At 59.6% G+C, this 21309-nt stretch overlaps 1 protein-coding gene across 3 annotated transcripts in view; it reads left to right on the forward strand.

The window, feature by feature from the left end:
• LOC125449538 (SWI/SNF-related matrix-associated actin-dependent regulator of chromatin subfamily B member 1-like) overlaps positions 1-3561 on the forward strand; it is a 42949-nt gene extending 39388 nt beyond the window's left edge. For 2 of the 3 annotated variants that reach the window (XM_059642727.1, XM_059642726.1), the window contains exon 8: positions 1393-2206. In XM_059642727.1, coding sequence (XP_059498710.1) covers positions 1393-1633 — 241 coding nt within the window. In that variant the 3' untranslated portion in view covers positions 1634-2206. Of the gene's footprint in view, positions 1-1392; positions 2207-3441 lie in introns of those variants that run through there. The other variant, XM_059642728.1, reaches the window with a different exon arrangement.
• The last annotated feature ends 17748 nt before the right edge of the window (positions 3562-21309 follow it).

Consider the following 21309-nt stretch of genomic DNA (forward strand, 5'->3'; position numbering starts at 1 on the left):
CCCCTCCTGTGTGCCTCAGGATTTCTGGAAATATGCATCAATACCCTTAACAGCACTGACCCTCCAACAGTGCCCGCTCCCTCAGCACTGACCCTCCGACAGTGTCCACTCCCTCAGCACTGACCCTCCGACAGTGCCCGTTCCCTCAGCACTGACCCTCCGACAGCACCCGCTCCCTCAGCACTGACCCTCTGACAGTGCCCGCTCCCTCAGCACTGACCCTCCGACAGCACCCGCTCCCTCAGCACTGATCTCCGACAGTGCCCGCTCCCTCGGCACTGACCCTCCGACAGTGCCCGCTCCCTCAGCACTGACCCTCCGACAGTGCCCGCTCCCTCAGCACTGACCCTCCGACAGTGCCCGCTCCCTCACCACTGACCCTCCGACAGTGGCCACTCCCTCAGCACTTCCCCTCCGACAGTGCCCACTCCCTCACCACTGACCCTCTGACAGTGGCCACTCCCTCAGCACTGACCCTCTGACAGTGCCCGCTCCCTCAGCACTGACCCTCCGACAGTGCCCGCTCCCTCAGCACTGACCCTCCAACAGTGCCCGCTCCCTCAGCACTGACTTCAGCACTGACCCTCTGACAGTGCCCGCTCCCTCTGCACTGACCCTCCGACAGTGCCCGCTCCCTCTGCACTGACCCTCCGACAGTGCCCGCTCCCTCAGCACTGACCTCAGCACTGACCCTCTGACAGTGCCCGCTCCCTCTGCACTGACCCTCCGACAGTGCCCGCTCCCTCAGCACTGACCTCAGCACTGACCCTCTGACACTGACCGCTCCCTCAGCACTGACCCTCCGACTGTGCCTGCTCCCTCAGCACTGACCCTCCAACAGTGCCCGCTCCCTCAGCACTGACCCTCCGACAGTGCCCGCTCCCTCAGCACTGACCCTCTGACACTGACCGCTCCCTCAGCACTGACCCTCCGACTGTGCCTGCTCCCTCAGCACTGACCCTCCAACAGTGCCCGCTCCCTCAGCACTGACCCTCCGACAGTGCCCGCTCCCTCAGCACTGACCCTCTTACTCTGCGGCACTCCGTCTGCGCCTCTCTCTGTCGTGAACATTTTGGTGACCAGCCCAAGATTAATGGCTGCCAATCTCAGCAGCCAGACCATGGACTGGACTGCTGTTTAGACAACTGTTAACCCATCCTGCGTCAATAGCAGTGATTTGGCACGTTGCTCTGTGACTGCTTTCAGAAACGTAGGGAGACACCCGGGTAGTGCGAGGTAATGGTGTGTTGAATTCGATTGTCGGTGTGGTAATAGTTGTTATTTTAATAGCCTGGCTTCCCGTTCCGTCTCACCCAGCATTTGAAAATATTTCACCCTTGCCACCCCACCCTCCCCCACCATCCCGATCCAAACCCACATTTGTTTTTCCAGTGAGAATCCACTGCCAGTCGTGGAGAGTGCCCTCCGGAACACCACGGATGCTGACCAGTGGTGCCCCCTCCTGGAAACACTGACCGACGCCGAGATGGAGAAGAAGATTCGCGACCAGGACAGAAACACCAGGTACAGCACGACCAGCTGGAGTCCGAGGAACACCAGAATGCGGAACAGGAGTCGGCCGTTCGGCCCCTCGAGCTATGTCTGCCATTCAATAAAACCGTGGCTGATCTGATTGTGACCTCAACTCCACTTTCCTGCCTGTCCCTTCCCCAATCCGTGAACCCCCCCCCCCCCAAACCTGTTGTCAATCAAAAATCTGTCTCACTCAGTGTCGAACATATTCAGTGACTGGGCCTCCATTGCTCACTGGCAGAGGGAATCACACAGACTAATGACCCTCCAACAGCATAAATTCCTCCTCGTCTCAGTCTCAAATGGGGAAGCCCTGATTTTTAAGTTGTCTCTCCCAGTTCTAGAGTCTCCCCAGGGGGAAACACCCTCTTGGCATCCAACAATAAGTTCCTCAGAATCTTACATCCTTCACTGAGATCAGCTCATTCTTAGTTCCACTGGATGCAGGCACAACATATCCTCACAAAAGACATCCCACAGGAACCCAGTTGAGAGAACTTTCTCTGAACTGAAATTCCAGTTGTATCCTTCTCTAAGTCCAGAGAGCAAAACTGTACACTCTGCTCCAGATATTGTGTCACGAAGGTCCTGTACAGTTCTTACAGTACTTCCCTACTTTTATACGTGATTCCCCTTACAATAAAGGTCAAAATGCCATCTGGCTTCCTAATTACTTGCTGTACCTGCGTATTAACTTTTTTTTTTGTAATTCATATACCGGGACACCCAGATCCCTCTGATCTGCCAACTCTCTCCATTTAAAAATACAACACCAGCTTTTCTATTCTTCCTGCTAAAGTGGATAAGTTCACACGTCTCCCATTATTTTCTCCATCTGCCAAATGTTGCCGTTTCACTTAAACCAATCTGTATCCCTTTGCTAGATTATTATCCCCTTTGCAGTATATTTTCCTGCCTAGCAGTGCAAAGTAAGCAGCGCCCATCCACAGTCACACAATCGGTTGTTCCCTTGTTGGTGTTATTGATATGCTAAATGTAAATACGCAGAATATAATTCCAATCAGTCATTAACGAATCCATTTCGCAACTCAGGAGAAATGCCCTTCCCCAGAACATCTGGGCATGTCATCACTCCCACAAGGAGTGGTGAGACTGAGTGGTATCTTTATTCATTCATAGAATGTGGGTGTTAGTGATCAGGCTAACAATTACTGTCCATCCCTAATTGCCCTGGAGAAGGTGGTGGTGAAGAGTTTTCTTGAGCCACTGCAGTCCACAGAGTGTAGGGACACCGTCAGATCTGTTTAGGAAGGAAGTTCCAGGATTTTGACCCAGCGACACAGAATGAATGGCGATATAGCCCCAAGTCAGGATAGTTTGTGGCTTGGAAAGGAACTTGCAGGTGGTGTATCTGCTGTACTTGTCCTTTGGAACGGGAGAGGTCAGGGGTTTGGAAGGTGCTGTCGAAGGTGGTTTGGTGAGTTGCTGCAGTGCATCTTGTATCCGACACACACACACACACACACACACACACACACACAGCTGCCACCGTGCGTTGGTGGTGAGGGAGCTGAATGTTGGCGGTGGTGGATTGGATGCCAGTCAAACGGCCAGGTTTGCCCTGGCTGGTATCAAGATTGAGTGTTGTTGGAGCTGCACTCATACAGGCAAGTTGGGGGTTGGGGGACAGTATTCCATCACAGTCTTGACTTGTGCCTTGCAGATGATGGACAGGCTTTGGGGGAGTCAGGAGACGAGTTATCCACTGAAGAATTCCCACTTGCACTTGCAGCCATATTATTTATTAAGGCTGGTCGGTGACAATCCCCGAGAAATTGATCGTGGAGGGGGAATGTACTGTTTGTTTGTTAGGATATGAAGGTGGTTGCTGGGTCAAAGTCTTGCTGAACGATTCTGTGCTTGTCTTTTGTTCTTGAAATCCTGCAGACGGATGCGACGCCTTGCCAACACTGCTCCCAGCTGGTAACCGGGGACTCTGCGCCTTCTGCCAGCTCTGTCACATCGTGGGACCGGGGTTGTTGTTGCAGGGGGGAGAGGGATGAGCTTGGGGGGCGTGGGGGGGTCTGTGGAGGTAAGAACATAGGGTGGGAACCAGTGGAGCTACTGTTTGGTGTCGATCATTTCCACGACTGCTGCCACCTCTCGCACTTTGGGAACTTGCGTTCCATGTTTTTGTTTAGTCTGTTGGTCTCATCATTTACTTGTCGTCATCAACAGCCAATTGGTTTCGATTCCTTTCACCCCCTCATCTCTTCCCTGCCTCCAACTGGCTGCCTCGTGGGAGTGTGGGGAGCTGAAACTGACATGATTTGTATTCATTCAGTAAACACTTGATGCTAAACCAACATATTTTTGTCATTGGGTCTTGTGTGGAGGTGAGCAGAGCAGAGGAACAAGGCCACACCAGTTGTCAACTAAAACATCAGAGCCACATTTGGTCATAGCCCAATTTTCACACCAATCCCACTCACACAGGTATTGGGGCACTCACCCATCTATTGTTAATGGACTAATGCATTCGCCGTGCTCCACTTCCCAGTGGCAAGAAGGGGTATGGTGTTTGATGCTGGAAAGGGTGGGTGCGTCCCAGTGCCCTGGAGTAAATACTTACTCCTTAGCCAACACTTTCTGATCTCATAGCTCACAGCCGTCCATGGTATCTTGTGTTTTCCACACTGTAAAGAGTGGCTACTTTTCAGAAAATGCTTTGCCTTTTGGGATAACACAAGGTGATCAATGTTTTGTAAGGACAATGGCTGCGAGAGAGAGAGAGATCAGTTGAGGAGGATTGCGCGAGAGGGACAGACAAATAAAGGAGGAGAAAGGGCAACAGGGAGAAAGAGAATGAGTGACACATAAAAAGCGATTAAAATGGGATGGTTAAAAGTCATTGAAATATTCGAGGATCAGTCACAATCATGCTGAAAGGCAGGACAGAGTCCACAGGCTGACATCCTACTTCTGTTTCGATGTTCCCAAAATAGAGAAGTGGAGGAGAGATTAACTAAGCGAGATCAGAGAGGCAGATATTTTGCTTTCAATAAACTTGATGCAATTCATCCCAAATCTCTTCAGGCTGTGATTAAGATTTTTAACATGGAGCTGCAACAGACACATGCCTTTTTTCAGCAGCAGCAGAATTTGGGATGAATGTGGATTTCCCAGGAAGAAGAGCACAGAGCATCGACCTTTGACCTGCCAGCAAACTGGACAACAGTGGAAGTAATGAAGAGGCACCAACATTGGAATGAACTGGGATTTAAGGCCATTTTTCCAGCAATACACACAGTTGTCCAAGCACTTCAAAAGTGACCATTCAATCCCAACCTCCTTAAATTCCTGAATGTCTGTTTGTCCAAAACTGACCACTAACTGAAGGTGACCCCTCACTCGATATCTCTGCAAACTTCACCAGTTGCGACAACCCACTTTCTTTCAGCAACCTACTTTAAAACCCAGAGCTCTCCCTGGCTTTAATGTCCTCCAACCCTAAAATCCTCCCTATCTCTGTACTCTCCTGCAGCTCCGACTTATCTCCCTACTTCTGTAACCTTCATCGCTCCCTGTGACTGTAACTTCCTCCATCACCTACACCCCTCACAATGTCTGCAAACTCCACCTTCAGCCCCAACATCCCTCTCAATCTATGTAACCACTTCAATCTTTGCACCACTGCCCATTTCTGGAACTTTCTCCAGCCCCTAAACCTGCCCGTATCCAGAATTTCGCACAGCCACACAACACGCCCTATCTCTGTAACCTACACTGGCCCCAACACCCCTACTATCTCAATCTCCTCTGGCCCCCACGGTGCTCTCCATCACTTCATCTCCTCCAGCCCTGAATGCAATCCCAACCATTGAAACGACCTCCATCGCCTACACCCCTCCCTCTGTCTGTAACCTCCAACTTCAGCCCCGACATCCCTCTCCATTTCTGTAATCTCCTCCAGCAACTGCATTCCCCCTCATCTATTCAGCCTTATCAAGTTACTACACCCATCCTTATTTCTGTAACCTCCAATAGCCACTACACCCGCTCCCTATCTCCGTAAACTTCTCCAGTACCAAAAACCCTCCCTATCTCTGGAACCCCATCCATCGGCGACTGACTTTTGTATTTCCGTAACTTCCTCCAGCCCCAACAATATTCTCGAAACGTAACATACACTAGTCTCGAGACCTATCCCGGTCTCTGTACTCTCAACTGGCCTCCACAACGATCTCTGTAACCCCCTCCAGCCCCTAACCAGCTCCCTGTCTCTGTAACCCCCTCCAGCCCCTACACCCCCTCCCTATCTCTGTAACCCCATACACCCCTACACCCGCTCCCTATCTCTGTAACCCCATACACCCCTACACCCCCTCCCTATCTCTGTAATCCCCTCCAGCCTCTATGCCCCCTCCCTATCTCTGTAACCCCCTCCAGCCCCGAACCAGCTCCCTGTCTCTGTAACCCCCTCCAGCCCCTACACCCCCTCCCTATCTCTGTAACCCCCTCCAGCCCCTACACCCCCTCCCTATCTCTGTAACCCCATACACCCCTACACCCCCTCCCTATCTCTGTAATCCCCTCCAGCCTCTATGCCCCCTCCCTATCTCTGTAACCACCTCCAGCCCCTACGCCCCCTCCCTAAATCTGTAGCCCCCTACGCCCCCCACCGATCTCTGTTGCCCCCTCCAGCCCCTACGCCCCCTCCCTATCTCTGCAACCCTCTCCAGCCCCTACAACGCCTTCCCATCTCTGGAACCCCCTCCAGCCCCAACACCACCTCACTATCTCTGTAACCCCCTCCGGCCCCTACAACCCCTCTCTATCTCTGTAACGCCCTCCAGCAGCTACAACCCTCCCTATCTCTGTCACCCCCTCCAGATCCTACACCACCTCCCGATCTCTGTCACCCCCTACACCCACTCCCTATCTCTGTCACCCCCTCCAGCCCCTACGCCCTCACCCTATCTCTGTAACCCCCTCTAGCCACTACACCACCTCCCTATCTCTGTAACCCACTCCAGCCGCTACAACCCTCCCTATCTCTGTCACCCCCTCCAGCCCCTACACCCCCACCCTATCTCTGTAACCCCCTCCAGCTCCTACACCCCCCCAATATCTCTGAAACCCAGTCCAGCGCCTACGCCCCCTCCCAATCTCTGTAACCCCCTCCAGCCCCAACAGCCTCTCCCTATCTCTGTAACCCCCTCCAGCCCCTACACCCCCTCCCTCTCTCTGTAACCACCTCCAGCCCCTACACCCCCTCCCTATCTCTGTAACCCCCTCCAGCCCCTACACCCCCTCCCTATCTCTGTAAACCCCTCCAGCCCCTACACCCCCTCCCTATCTCTGTAAACCCCTCCAGCCCCTACACCCCCTCCCTATCTCTGTAACTCCCTCCAGCCCCTACACCCCCTCCCTATCTCAGTAACATCCTCAAGCAGCTACAACCCTCCCTATCTCGATCACCCCCTCCAGCCCCTACACCACCTCCCTATCTCTGTCACCCCCAACACCCCCTCCCAATCTCTGTAGCCCCCACCAGCCCCTACACCCGCTCCCTATCTCTGTCGCCCCCTCCCTATCTCTGTTATCCCCTCCAGCCCCTACACCCCCTCCCTATCTCTGTAACCCCCAGCAAGCACCTACACCCAATCCCTATCTCTGTCATCTCCCTTCAGCCCCTACGCCCCCTCCCTATCTCAGTAACATCCTCCAGCAGCTACAACCCTCCCTATGTCTATCACCCCCTCCAGCCCCTACACCACCTCCCTATCTCTGTCACCCTCTACACCCCCTCCCTATCTCTGTAACTCCCTCCAGCCCCTACACCCCCTCCCTATCTCTGTATCCCCCTCCAGCCCCTACACCCACTCCCTATCTCTGTAAACCCCTCCAGCCCCTACACCCCCTCCCTATCTCTGTAACCCCCTCCAGCCCCTACACCCCCTCCCTATCTCTGTAACATCCTCCAGCAGCTACAACCCTCCCTATCTTTATCACCCCCTCCAGCCCCTACACCACCTCCCTATCTCAGTCACCCTCTACACCCCCTCCCTATCTCTGTAACCCCCTCCAGCCCCCACGCCATCTCCCTATCTCTGTAACCCCCTCCACCCACTTCGCCATCTCCCTATCTCTGGAGCCCCCTCCAGCCCCTACGCCCCCTCCCAATCACTGTAGCCCCCTCCAGCGCCTACGCCCCCTCCCTATCTCTGTAACACCCTCCAGCCCCTACGCCCCCTCCCTATCTCTGTAATCCCCTCCAGCCCCTACGCCCCCTCCCAATCTCTGTAACCCCCTCCGGCCCCTACCCCCCTCCCTATCTCTGTAATCCCCTCCAGCCCCTACGCCCCCTCCTATCTCTGTAACCCCCTCCGGCCCCTAACCCCCTCCCTATCCCTGTAACCCACTCCAGCCCCTAGCCCCCTCCCTATCTCTATCACCCCCTCCAGCCCCTACACCCCCTCCCTATCTCTGTAGCCCCCTCAGACCCTATACCCGCTCCCTTTCTCTGTCGCCCCCTCCCTATCTCTGTAACCCCCTCCACCCCCTACGCCATCTCCCTATCACTGTAGCCCCCTCCAGCCCCTACACCCCCTCCCTATCCCTGTCACCCCCCTCCAGCCCCTACACCCCACCCTATCTCTGTAACCCCCTCCAGCCCCTTAGCTCCCTCCCTATCTCTGTAATCCCCACCAGCCCCTACGCCCCCTCCCTATCTCTGTAACCCCCTCCAGCCCCTACACCCCCTCCCTATCCCTGTAACCCACTCCAGCCCCTACGCCGCCTCCCTATCTCTGTAACCCCCTACAGCCCCTACACCCCCTCCCTATCTCTGTAACCCACTCCAGCCCCTACGCCCCCTCCCTATCTCTGTAGCCCCCTCCAGCCCCTACACACCCTCCCTATCTATGTAGCCCCCTCCAGCCCCTACACACCCTCCCTATCTCTGTAACCCCCTCCAGCTCCTACCCGCCCTCCCTATCTATGTAACATCCTCCAGCCCCTACACCCCCTCCCAATCTCTGTAACCCCCTCCAGCCCCAACACCCCCTCCCTATCTATGTAACTCCCTCCAGCCCCTACACCACCTCCCTATCTCTGTAACCCCTTCCAGCCCCTACACCCCCTCCCTATCTCTGTAACCCCCTCCAGCCCCTACACCCCCTCCCTATCTCTGTAAACCCCTCCAGCCCCTACACCACCTCCCTATCTCTGTCACCCCCTACACAACCTCCCTATCTCTGTAACCCCCTCCAGACCCGACACTCCCTCCCTATCCCTGTAATCCCCTCCAGCCCCTACACCCCCTCCCTATCTCTGTCAACCCCCTCCAGCCCCTACACCCCCTCCCTATCTCTGTCAACCCCCTACAGCCCCTACACCCCCTCCCTATCTCTGTAGCCCCCTCCAGCCCCTACCCCCCTTCCCTATCTCTGTAACCCCCTCGAAGCCCCTACGCCCCCTCCCTATCTCTGTAACCCCCTCCAGCCCCTACGCCCCCTCCCTATCTCTGTAGCCCCCTCCAGCCCCTACGCCCCCTCCCCTATCTCTGTAACCCCCTCCAGCGCCTGCGCCCCCTCCCTATCTCTGTAGCTCCCTCCAGCCCCGACGCCATCTCCCTATCTCTGTAACCCCCTCCACCCACTTCGCCATCTCTCTATCTCTGGAGCCCCCTCCAGCCCCTACGCCCCCTCCCTATCACTGTAGCCCCCTCCAGCGCCTACGCCCCCTCCCTATCTCTGTAACACCCTCCAGCCCCTACGCCCCCTCCCTATCTCTGTAATCCCCTCCAGCCCCTACGCCCCCTCCCAATCTCTGTAAACCCCTCCGGCCCCTACCCCACTCCCTATCTCTGTAATCCCCTCCAGCCCCTACGCCCCCTCCTATCTCTGTAACCCCCTCCGGCCCCTAACCCCCTCCCTATCCCTGTAACCCACTCCAGCCCCTAGCCCCCTCCCTATCTCTATCACCCCCTCCAGCCCCTACACCCCCTCCCTATCTCTGTAGCCCCCTCAGACCCTATACCCGCTCCCTTTCTCTGTCGCCCCCTCCCTATCTCTGTAACCCCCTCCACCCCCTACGCCATCTCCCTATCACTGTAGCCCCCTCCAGCCCCTACACCCCCTCCCTATCCCTGTCACCCCCCTCCAGCCCCTACACCCCACCCTATCTCTGTAACCCCCTCCAGCCCCTTAGCTCCCTCCCTATCTCTGTAATCCCCACCAGCCCCTACGCCCCCTCCCTATCTCTGTAACCCCCTCCAGCCCCGACACCCCCTCCCTATCCCTGTAACCCACTCCAGCCCCTACGCCGCCTCCCTATCTCTGTAACCCCCTACAGCCCCTACACCCCCTCCCTATCTCTGTAACCCACTCCAGCCCCTACGCCCCCTCCCTATCTCTGTAGCCCCCTCCATCCCCTACACACCCTCCCTATCTATGTAGCCCCCTCCAGCCCCTACACACCCTCCCTATCTCTGTAACCCCCTCCAGCTCCTATCCCCCCTCCCTATCTATGTAACATCCTCCAGCCCCTACACCCCCTCCCAATCTCTGTAACCCCCTCCAGCCCCAACACCCCCTCCCTATCTATGTAACTCCCTCCAGCCCCTACACCCCCTCCCTATCTCAGTAACATCCTCCAGCAGCTACAACCTTCCCTATCTCTATCACCCCCTCCAGCCCCTACACCACCTCCCTATCTCTGTAACCCCTTCCAGCCCCTACACCCCCTCCCTATCTCTGTAACCCCCTCCAGCCCCTACACCCCCTCCCTATCTCTGTAAACCCCTCCAGCCCCTACACCACCTCCCTATCTCTGTCACCCCCTACACAACCTCCCTATCTCTGTAACCCCCTCCAGCCCCGACACTCCCTCCCTATCCCTGTAATCCCCTCCAGCCCCTACACCCACTCCCTATCTCTGTCAACCCCCTCCAGCCCCTACACCCCCTCCCTATCTCTGTCAACCCCCTACAGCCCCTACAACCCCTCCCTATCTCTGTAGCCCCCTCCAGCCCCTACCCCCCTTCCCTATCTCTGTAACCCCCTCGAAGCCCCTACGCCCCCTCCCTATCTCTGTAACCCCCTCCAGCCCCTACGCCTCCTCCCTATCTCTGTAGCCCCCTCCAGCCCCTACGCCCCCTCCCCTATCTCTGTAACCCCCTCCAGCGCCTGCGCCCCCTCCCTATCTCTGTAGCTCCCTCCAGCCCCGACGCCCCCTCCCTATCTCTGTAACCCCCTCCATCCCCTACACCCGCTCCCTATCTCTATAACCCCCTCCGGCCCCTAAACCCCCTCCCTATCTCTGTAACCCCCTCCATCCCCTACACCCCCTCCCTATCTCTGTAACCCCCTCCGGCCCCTATACCCCCTCCCTATCTCTGTAACCCCCTCCAGCCCCTACACCCCCTCCCTATCTCTGTAACCATCATCCACCCCCTACACCCCCTCCCTATCTCTGTAACCCCCTCCAGCCCCTACACCCCCTCCCTATCTCTGTAACCATCATCCACCCCCTACACCCCCTCCCTATCTCTGTAACTCCCTTCAGCCCCTACACCCCCTCCCTATCTCTATCACCCCCTCCAGCCCTTACACCACCTCCCTATCTCTGTCACCCCCTACACCCCCTCCCTATCTCTGTAACCCCCTTCAGCCCCTACACCCCCTCCCTATCTCGGTAACCCCCTCCAGCCCCTACACTCCCTCCCTATCTCTGTCACACCCCAACAGCCCCTACACCCCCTCCCTATCTCTGTAACCACCTCCAGCCCCTACACCCCCTCCCAGTCTCTGTAACCCCCTCCGGCCCCTACACCCTCTCCCTATCTCTGTAACCCCTTCCGGCCCCTACACCCCCTCCCTATCTCTGGAACCTCCTCCGGCCCCAACACCCCCTCCCTATCTCTGGAGCCCCCTCCATCCCATACACCCCCTCCCTATCTCTGTAACCCCCTCCATCCCCTACACCCCCTCCCTATCGCTGTAACCCCCTCCAGCCCCTACACCCCCTCCCTATCTCTGTAAGCCCCTCCAGCCCCAACACCCCCTCCCTATCTATGTAACTCCCTCCAGCCCCTACACCACCTCCCTATCTCTGTCACCCCCTACACCCCCTCCCTATCTTGGTAACCCCTTCCAGCCCCTCCACCCCCTCCCTATCTCTGTAACCCCCTCCGGCCCCTACACCCCCTCCCTATCGCTGTAACCCCCTCCAGCCCCTACACCCCCTCCCTATATCTGTCACCCCCTCCAGCCCCTACACCCCCTCCCAATCTCTGTAAGCCCCACCAGCCCCAACACCCCCTCCCTATCTTGGTAACCCCTTCCAGCCCCTCCACCCCCTCCCTATCTCTGTAACCCCCTCCGGCCCCTACACCCCCTCCCTATCGCTGTAACCCCCTCCAGCCCCTACACCCCCTCCCTATCTCTGTAACCCCCTCCAGCCCCTACACCCCCTCCCTATCTCTGTCACCCCCTCCAGCCCCTACACCCCCTCCCAATCTCTGTAAGCCCCACCAGCCCCAACACCCCCTCCCTATCTATGTAACTCCCTCCAGCCCCTACACCCCCTCCCTATCTCAGTAACATCCTCCAGCAGCTACAACCTTCCCTATCTCTATCACCCCCTCCAGCCCCTACACCACCTCCCTATCTCTGTCACCCCCTACACCCCCTCCCTATCTTGGTAACCCCTTCCAGCCCCTCCACCCCCTCCCTATCTCTGTAACCCCCTCCGGCCCCTACACCCCCTCCCTATCGCTGTAACCCCCTCCAGCCCCTACACCCCCTCCCTATCTCTGTAACCCCCTCCAGCCCCTACACCCCCTCCCTATCTCTGTAACCTCCTCCAGCCCCTACACCACCTCCCTATCTCTGTCACCCCCTCCAGCCCCTACGCCCCCTCCCTATCTCTGTAACCCCCTCCGGCCCCTACACCCCCTCTCTATCTCTGTAACCCCCTCCGGCCCCTACACCCCCTCCCTATCTCTGTAACCCCCTCCGGCCCCTACACCCCCTCCCTATCTCTGTCAACCCCCTCCAGCCCCTACACCCCCTCCCTATCTCTGTCAACCCCCTCCAGCCCCTACACCCCCTCCCTATCTCTGTAGCCCCCTACACCCCCTCCCTATCTTGGTAACCCCTTCCAGCCCCTCCACCCCCTCCCTATCTCTGTAACCCCCTCCGGCCCCTACACCCCCTCCCTATCGCTGTAACCCCCTCCAGCCCCTACACCCCCTCCCTATCTCTGTAACCCCCTCCAGCCCCTACACCCCCTCCCTATCTCTGTAACCTCCTCCAGCCCCTACACCACCTCCCTATCTCTGTCACCCCCTCCAGCCCCTACGCCCCCTCCCTATCTCTGTAACCCCCTCCGGCCCCTACACCCCCTCTCTATCTCTGTAACCCCCTCCGGCCCCTACACCCCCTCCCTATCTCTGTAACCCCCTCCGGCCCCTACACCCCCTCCCTATCTCTGTCAACCCCCTCCAGCCCCTACACCCCCTCCCTATCTCTGTCAACCCCCTCCAGCCCCTACACCCCCTCCCTATCTCTGTAGCCCCCTCCAGCCCCTACCCCCCTTCCCTATGTCTGTAACCCCCTCCAGCCCCTACACCCCCTCCCTATCTCTGTCAACCCCCTCCAGCCCTTACGCCCCCTCCCTATCTCTGTAGCCCCCTCCAGCCCCTACACACCCTCCCTATCTGTGTAGCCCCCTCCAGCCCCTACACACCCTCCCTATCCCTGTAACCCCCTCCAGCTCCTACCCGCCCTCCCTATCTCTGTAACATCCTCCAGCCCCTACACTCCCTCCCAATCTCTGTAAACCCCTCCAGCCCCAACACCCCCTCCCTATCTATGTAACTCCCTCCAGCCCCAACACCCCCTCCCTATCTCTGTAACCCCCTCCAGCCCCTACACCACCTCCCTATCTCTGTCACCCCCTACACAACCTCCCTATCTCTGTAACCCCCTCCAGCCCCGACACTCCCTCCCTATCCCTGTAATCCCCTCCAGCCCCTACACCCCCTCCCTATCTCTGTCAACCCCCTCCAGCCCCTACACCCCCTCCCTATCTCTGACAACCCCCTCCAGCCCCTACACCCCCTCCCTATCTCTGTAGCCCCCTCCAGCCCCTACCCCCCTTCCCTATCTCTGTAGCCCCCTCCAGCCCCTACCCCCCTTCCCTATCTCTGTAGCCCCCTCCAGCCCCTACGCCCCCTCCCTATCTCTGTAGCCCCCTTCAGCCCCTACGCCCCCTCCCCTATCTCTGTAACCCCCTCCAGCGCCTGCGCCCCCTCCCTATCTCTGTAGCTCCCTCCAGCCCCTACGCCCCCTCCCTATCTCTGTAACCCCCTCCATCCCCTACACCCGCTCCCTATCTCTGTAACCCTCTCCGGCCCCTACACCCCCTCCCCATCTCTGTAACCCCCTCGGGCCCCTACACCCCCCCCCTATCTCTGTAACCCCCTCCATCCCCTACACCCCCTCCCTATCTCTGTAACCCCCTCCGGCCCCTATACCCCCTCCCTATCTCTGTAACTCCCTTCAGCCCCTACACCCCCTCCCTATCTCTATCACCCCCTCCAGCCCCTACACCACCTCCCTATCTCTATCACCCCCTTCAGCCCCTACACCCCCTCCCTATCTCTGTAATCCCCTTCAGCCCCTACACCCCCTCCCTATCTCTGTAACCCCCTCTGGCCCCTACACCCCCTCCCTATCTCTGTAACCCCCTCCGGCCCCTACACCCCCTCCCAATCTCTGTCGCCCCCTCCATCCCCTACACCCCCTCCCTATCTCTGTGACCCCCTCCGGCCCCTACACCCTCTCCCTATCTCTGTAACCCCCTCCGGCCCCTACACCCTCTCCCTATCTCTGTAACCCCCTCCGGCCCCTACACCCTCTCCCTATCTCTGTAACCCCCTCCGGCCCCTACACCCCCTCCCTATCTCTGTCGCCCCCTCCGGCCCCGACACCCACTCCCGATCTCTGGAACCCCCTCCGGCCCCAACACCCCCTCCCTATCTCGGGAGCCCCCTCCATCCCCTACACCCCCTCCCTATCTCTGTAACCCCCTCCATCCCCTACACCCCCTCCCTATCTCTGTAACCCCCTCCGGCCCCTACACCCCCTCCCTATCTCTGTAACCCCCTCCAGCCCCTACACCCCCTCACTATCTCTGTAACCCCCTCCATCCCCTACACCCCCTCCCTATCTCTGTAACCCCCTCCATCCCCTACACCGCCTCCCTATCTCTGTAACCCCCTCCAGCCCCTACACTCCCTCCCTATCTCTGTAACCCCCTCCAGCCCCTACACCCCCTCCCTATGTCTGAAACCGCCTCCAGCCCCTACACCCCCTCCCTATCTCTGTAACCTCCTCCAGCGCCTACACCCCCTCCCTATCTCTGTCACCCCCTCCAGCTCCTACACCCCCTCCCTATCTCTGTAACCCCCTCCAGCCCCTACACCCTCTCCCTATCTCTGTAACCCCCTCCAGCTCCTACACCCCCTCCCTATCTCTGTAACCCACTCCGGCCCCTACACCCCCTCCCTATCTCTGTAATCCCCTCCGGCCCCTACACCCCCTCCCTATCTCTGTAACCCACTCCGGCCCCTACATCCCCTCCCTATCTCTGTAACCCCCTCCATCCCCTGCACCCCCTCCCTATCTCTGTAACCCCCTCCATCCCCTACACCCCCTCCCTATCTCTGTAATCCCCTCCGGCCCCTACGCCCCCTCCCTATCTCTGTAACCCCCTCCAGCCCCTGACCTCCCTCCCTATCTCTGTAATCCCCACCAGCCCCTACGCCCCCTCCCTATCTCTGTAACCTCCTCCAGCCCCTACACCCCCTCCCTATCCCTGTAACCCACTCCAGCCCCTACGCCCCCTCCCTATCTCTGTAACCCCCTACAGCCCCTACACCCCCTCCCTATCTCTGTAACCCACTCCAGCCCCTACGCTCCCTCCCTATCTCTGTAGCCCCCTCCGGCCCCTACGCCCCCTCCCTATCTCTGTAACCCCCTACAGCCCCTACACCCCCTCCCTATCTCTGTAACCCAAACCAGCCCCTACGCTCCCTCCCTATCTCTGTAACCCCCTCCGGCCCCTACACCCCCTCCCTATCTCTGTAACCCCCTCCGGCCCCTACACCCCCTCCCTATCTCTGTCAACCCCCTCCGGCCCCTACACCCCCTCCCTATCTCTGTCAACCCCCTCCAGCCCCTACACCCCCTCCCTATCTCTGTAGCCCCCTCCAGCCCCTACCCCCCTTCCCTATCTCTGTAACCCCCTACAGCCCCTACAACCTCTCCCTATCTCTGTAACCCCCTCCAGCCCCTACGCCCCCTCCCAATCTCTGTAAACCCCTCCAGCCCCAACACCCCCTCCCTATCTATGTAACTCCCTCCAGCCCCAACACCCCCTCCCTATCTCTGTAACCCCCGACAGCCCCTACACCCCCTCCCTATCTCTGTAACCCCCTCCAGCCCCGACACTCCCTCCCTATCCCTGTAATCCCCTCCAGCCCCTACACCCCCTCCCTATCTCTGTAACCCCCTCCATCCCCTACACCCCCTCCCTATCTCTGTCAACCCCCTCCAGCCCCTACACCCCCTCCCTATCTCTGTAGCCCCCTCCAGCCCCTACCCCCCTTCCCTATCTCTGTCGCCCCCTCCAGCCCCTACCCCCCTTCCCTATCTCTGTAGCCCCTTCCAGCCCCTACGCCCCCTCCCTATCTCTGTAGCCCCCTCCAGCCCCTACGCCCCCTCCCCTATCTCTGTAACCCCCTCCAGCGCCTGCGCCCCCTCCCTATCTCTGTAGCTCCCTCCAGCCCCTACGCCCCCTCCCTATCTCTGTAACCCCCTCCATCCCCTACACCCGCTCCCTATCTCTGTAACCCTCTCCGGCCCCTACACCCCCTCCCCATCTCTGTAACCCCCTCGGGCCCCTACACCCCCTCCCTATCTCTGTAACCCCCTCCATCCCCTACACCCCCTCCCTATCTCTGTAACCCCCTCCGGCCCCTATACCCCCTCCCTATCTCTGTAACTCCCTTCAGCCCCTACACCCCCTCCCTATCTCTATCACCCGCTCCAGCCCCGACACCACCTCCCTATCTCTGTAACCCCCTCCGGCCCCTACACCCCCTCTCTATCTCTGTAACCCCCTTCAGCCCCTACACCCCCTCCCTATCTCTGTAATCCCCTTCAGCCCCTACACCCCCTCCCTATCTCTGTAACCCCCTCCGGCCCCTACACCCCCTCCCTATCTCTGTAACCCCCTCCGGCCCTTACACCCCCTCCCTATCTCTGTCGCGCCCTCCATCCCCTACACCCCCTCCCTATCTCTGTAACCCCCTCCGGACCCTACACCCTCTCCCTATCTCTGTAACCCCCTCCGGCCCCTACACCCTCTCCCTATCTCTGTAACCCCCTCCGGCCCCTACACCCTCTCCCTATCTCTGTAACCCCCTCCGGCCCCTACACCCCCTCCCTATCTCTGTCGCTCCCTCCGGCCCCTACACCCACTCCCTATCTCTGGAACCCGCTCCGGCCCCAACACCCCGTCCCTATCTCTGCAGCCCCCTCCATCCCCTACACCCCCTCCCTATCTCTGTAACCCCCTCCATATCCTACACCCCCTCCCTATCTCTGTAACCCCCTCCGGCCCCTACACCCCCACCCTATCTCTGTAACCTCCTCCAGCTCCTACACCCCCTCCCTATCTCTGTAACCCCCTCCATCCCCTACACCCCCTCCCTATCTCTGTAACCCCCTCCATCCCCTCCACCCCCTCCCTATCTCTGTAACCCCCTCCAGCCCCTACACTCCCTCCCTATCCCTGTAATCCCCTCCAGCCCCTACAGCCCCTCCCTATCTCTGTCACCCCCCTCCAGCCCCTACACCCCCTCCCTATCCCTGTAGCCCCCTCCAGCCCCTACGCCCCCTCCCTATCTCTGTAACCACCTCCAGTCCCTACACCCCCTCCCTATCTCTGTAACCCCCTCCGGCCCCTGCACCCCCTCCCTATCTCTGTAACCCCCTCCGGCACCTACACCCTCTCCCTATCTCTGTAACCCCCTCCGGCCCCTACACCCCCTCCCTATCTCTGTAGCCCCCTCCATCCCCTACACCCCCTCCCTATCTCAGTAGCCCCCTCCATCCCCTCCTTATCTGTGTAACCCCCTCCGGCCCCTACACTACCTCCCTATCTCTGTAACCTCCTCCAGCTCCTACACCCACTCCCTATCTCTGTAACCCCCTCCAGCTCCTACACCCCCTCCCTATCTCTGTAAACCCCTCCAGCCCCTACACCCCCTCCCTATCTCTGTAACCCCCTCCGGCCCCTACACCCCCTCCCTATCTCTGTAGCCCCCTCCATCCCCTACACCCCCTCCCTATTTCTGTAACCCCCTCCAGCCCCTACACCCCCTCCCTGTCTCTGTAACCCCCTCCGGCCCCTACACCCCCTCCCTATCTCTGTAACCCCCTCCGGCCCCTACAACCCATCCCTATCTCTGTAGCCCCCTCCATCCCCTACACCCCCTCCCTATCTCTGTAACCCCCTCCAGGCCCTACACCCCCTCCCTATCTCTGGAACCCCCTCCAGGCCCTACACCCCCTCCCTATCTCTGTAACCCCCTCCGGCCCCTACACCCCCTCTCTATCTCTGTAACCCCCTCCAGGCCCTACACCCCCTCCCTATCTCTGTAACCCCCTCCATCCCCTACACCCCCTCCCTATCTCTGTAACCCCCTCCATCCCCTACACCCCCTCCCTATCTCTGTAACCCCCTCCGGACCCTACACCCCCACCCTATCTCTGTAACCTCCTCCAGCTCCTACACCCCCTCCCTATCTCTGTAACCCCCTCCATCCCCTACACCCCCTCCCTATCTCTGTAACCCCCTCCATCCCCTCCACCCCCTCCCTATCTCTGTAACCCCCTCCAGCCCCTACACTCCCTCCCTATCCCTGTAATCCCCTCCAGCCCCTACACTCCCTCCCTATCCCTGTAATCCCCTCCAGCCCCTGCACCCCCTCCCTATCTCTGTAACCCCCTCCGGCACCTACACCCTCTCCCTATCTCTGTAACCCCCTCCGGCCCCTACACCCCCTCCCTATCTCTGTAGCCCTCTCCATCCCCTACACCCCCTCCCTATCTCTGTAGCCCCCTCCATCCCCTCCCTATCTGTGTAACCCCCTCCGGCCCCTACACCCCCTCCCTATCTCTGTAACCTCCTCCAGCTCCTACACCCCCTCCCTATCTCTGTAACCCCCTCCAGCTCCTACACCCCCTCCCTATCTCTGTAAACCCCTCCAGCCCCTACACCCCCTCCCTATCTCTGTAACCCCTCCGGCCCCTACACCCCCTCCCTATCTCTGTAGCCCCCTCCATCCCCTACACCCCCTCCCTATCTCTGTAACCCCCTCCAGCCCCTACACCCCCTCCCTGTCTCTGTAACCCCCTCCGGCCCCTACACCCCCTCCCTATCTCTGTAACCCCCTCCAGCCCCTACACCCCCTCCCTGTCTCTGTAGCCCCCTCCATCCCCTACAACCCCTCCCTATCTCTGTAACCCCCTCCAGGCCCTACACCCCCTCCCTATCTCTGGAACCCCCTCCAGGCCCTACACCCCCTCCCTATCTCTGTAACCCCCTCCGGCCCCTACAACCCCTCTCTATCTCTGTAACCCCCTCCAGGCCCTACACCCCCTCCCTATCTCTGTAACCCCCTCCAGGCCCTACACCCCCTCCCTATCTCTGTAACCCCCTCCAGGCCCGACACCCCCTCCCTATCTCTGTAACCCCCTCCAGCCCCGACACCCCCTCCCTATCTCTGTAACCCCCTCCGGCCCCTACACCCCCTCCCTATCTCTGTAACCCCTTCCGGCCCCTACACCCCCTCCCTATCTCTGTAGCCCCCTCCATCCCCTACACCCCCTCCCTATCTCTGTAGCCCCCTCCATCCCCTCCCTATCTCTGTAACCCCCTCCGGCCCCTACACCCCCTCCCTATCTCTGTAACCCCCTCCGGCCCCTACACCCTCTCCCTATCTCTGTAACCCCCTCCGGCCCCTACACCCCCTCCCTATCTCGGTAACCCCCTCCAGGCCCTACACCCCCTCCCTTTCTCTGTAACCCCCTCCAGGCCCTACACCCCCTCCCTATCTCTGTAACCCCCTCCAGGCCCTACACCCCCTCCCTATCTCTGTAACCCCCTCCAGCCCCTACACCCTCTCCCTATCTCCGTAACCCCCTCCAGGCCCTACACCCCCTCCCTGTCTCTGTAACCCCCTCCAGCCCCTACACCCCCTCCCTGTCTCTGTAACCCCTTCCGGCCCCTACACCCCCTCCCTATCTCTGTAGCCCCCTCCATCCCCTACACCCCCTCCCTATCTCTGTAGCCCACTCCATCCCCTACACCCCCTCCCTATCTCTGTAGCCCCCTCCATCTCCTCCCTATCTCTGTAACCCCCTCCGGCCCCTACACCCCCTCCCTATCTCTGTCACCCCCTCCGGCCCCTACACCCCCTCCCTATCTCTGTCACCCCTCCGGCCCCTACACCCTCTCCCTATCTCTGTCAGCCCCTCCGGCCCCTACACCCCCTCCCTATCTCTGTCACCCCCTCCGGCCCCTACACCCCCTCCCTATCTCTGTAACCCCCTCCGGCCCCTACACACTCTCCCTATCTCTGTCACCCCCTCCGGCCCCTACACCCTCTCCCTATTTCTGTAACCCCCTCCGGCCCCTACACCCCCTCCCTATCTCTGTAACCCCCTCCGGCCCCTACACCCTCTCCCTATTTCTGTAACCCCCTCCGGCCCCTACACCCCCTCCCTATCTCTGTAACCCCCTCCGGCCCCTACACCCCCTCCCTATCTCTGTCACCCCCTCCGGCCCCTACACCCTCTCCCTATCTCTGTCACCCCCTCCGGCCCCTACACCCTCTCCCTGTCTCTGTCACCCCCTCCGGCCCCTACACTCCCTCCCTATCTCTGTAATCCCCTCCGGCCCCTACACCCCCTCCCTATCTCTGTAACCCCCTCCGGCCCCTCCACCCCCTCCCTATCTCTGTAACCCCCTCCGGCCCCTACACCCCCTCCCTATCTCTGTAACCCCCTCCGGCCCCTACACCCCCTCCCTATCTCTGTAACCCCCTCCAGCCCCTGCACCCTCTCCCTATCTCTGTAACCCCCTTCAGCCCCTACACCCCCTCCCTATCTCTGTAACCCCCTCCAGCCCCTACACCCCCTCCCTATCTCTGTAACCCCCTCCAGCCCCTCCACCCCCTCCCTATCTCTGTAACCCCCTCCAGCCCCTACACCCCCTCCCTATCTCTGTAACCCCCTCCAGCCCCTACACCCCCTCCCTATCTCTGTAACCCCCTCCAGCCCCTACACCCCCTCCCTATCTCTGTAACCCCCTCCAGCCCCTACACCCCCTCCCTATCACTGTAACCCCCTCCAGCCCCTACACCCCCTCCCTATCTCTGTAACCCCCTCCAGCCCCTACACCCTCTCCCTATTTCTGTAACCCCCTCCAGCCCCTACACCCCCTCCCTATCTCTGTAACCCCCTCCAGCCCCTACACCCCCTCCCTATCTCTGTAACCCCCTCCAGCCCCTACACCCCCTCCCTATCTCTGTAACCCCCTCCAGCCCCTACACCCCCTCCCTATCTCTGTAACCCCCTCCAGCCCCTACACCCCCTCCCTATCTCTGTAACCCCCTCCAGGCCCTACACCCCCTCCCTATCTCTGTAACCCCCTCCAGGCCCTACACCCCCTCCC

The sequence above is a fragment of the Stegostoma tigrinum genome, chromosome 46 (genome assembly GCF_030684315.1).
Source record: "Stegostoma tigrinum isolate sSteTig4 chromosome 46, sSteTig4.hap1, whole genome shotgun sequence".
Lineage (NCBI taxonomy): Eukaryota > Metazoa > Chordata > Chondrichthyes > Orectolobiformes > Stegostomatidae > Stegostoma > Stegostoma tigrinum.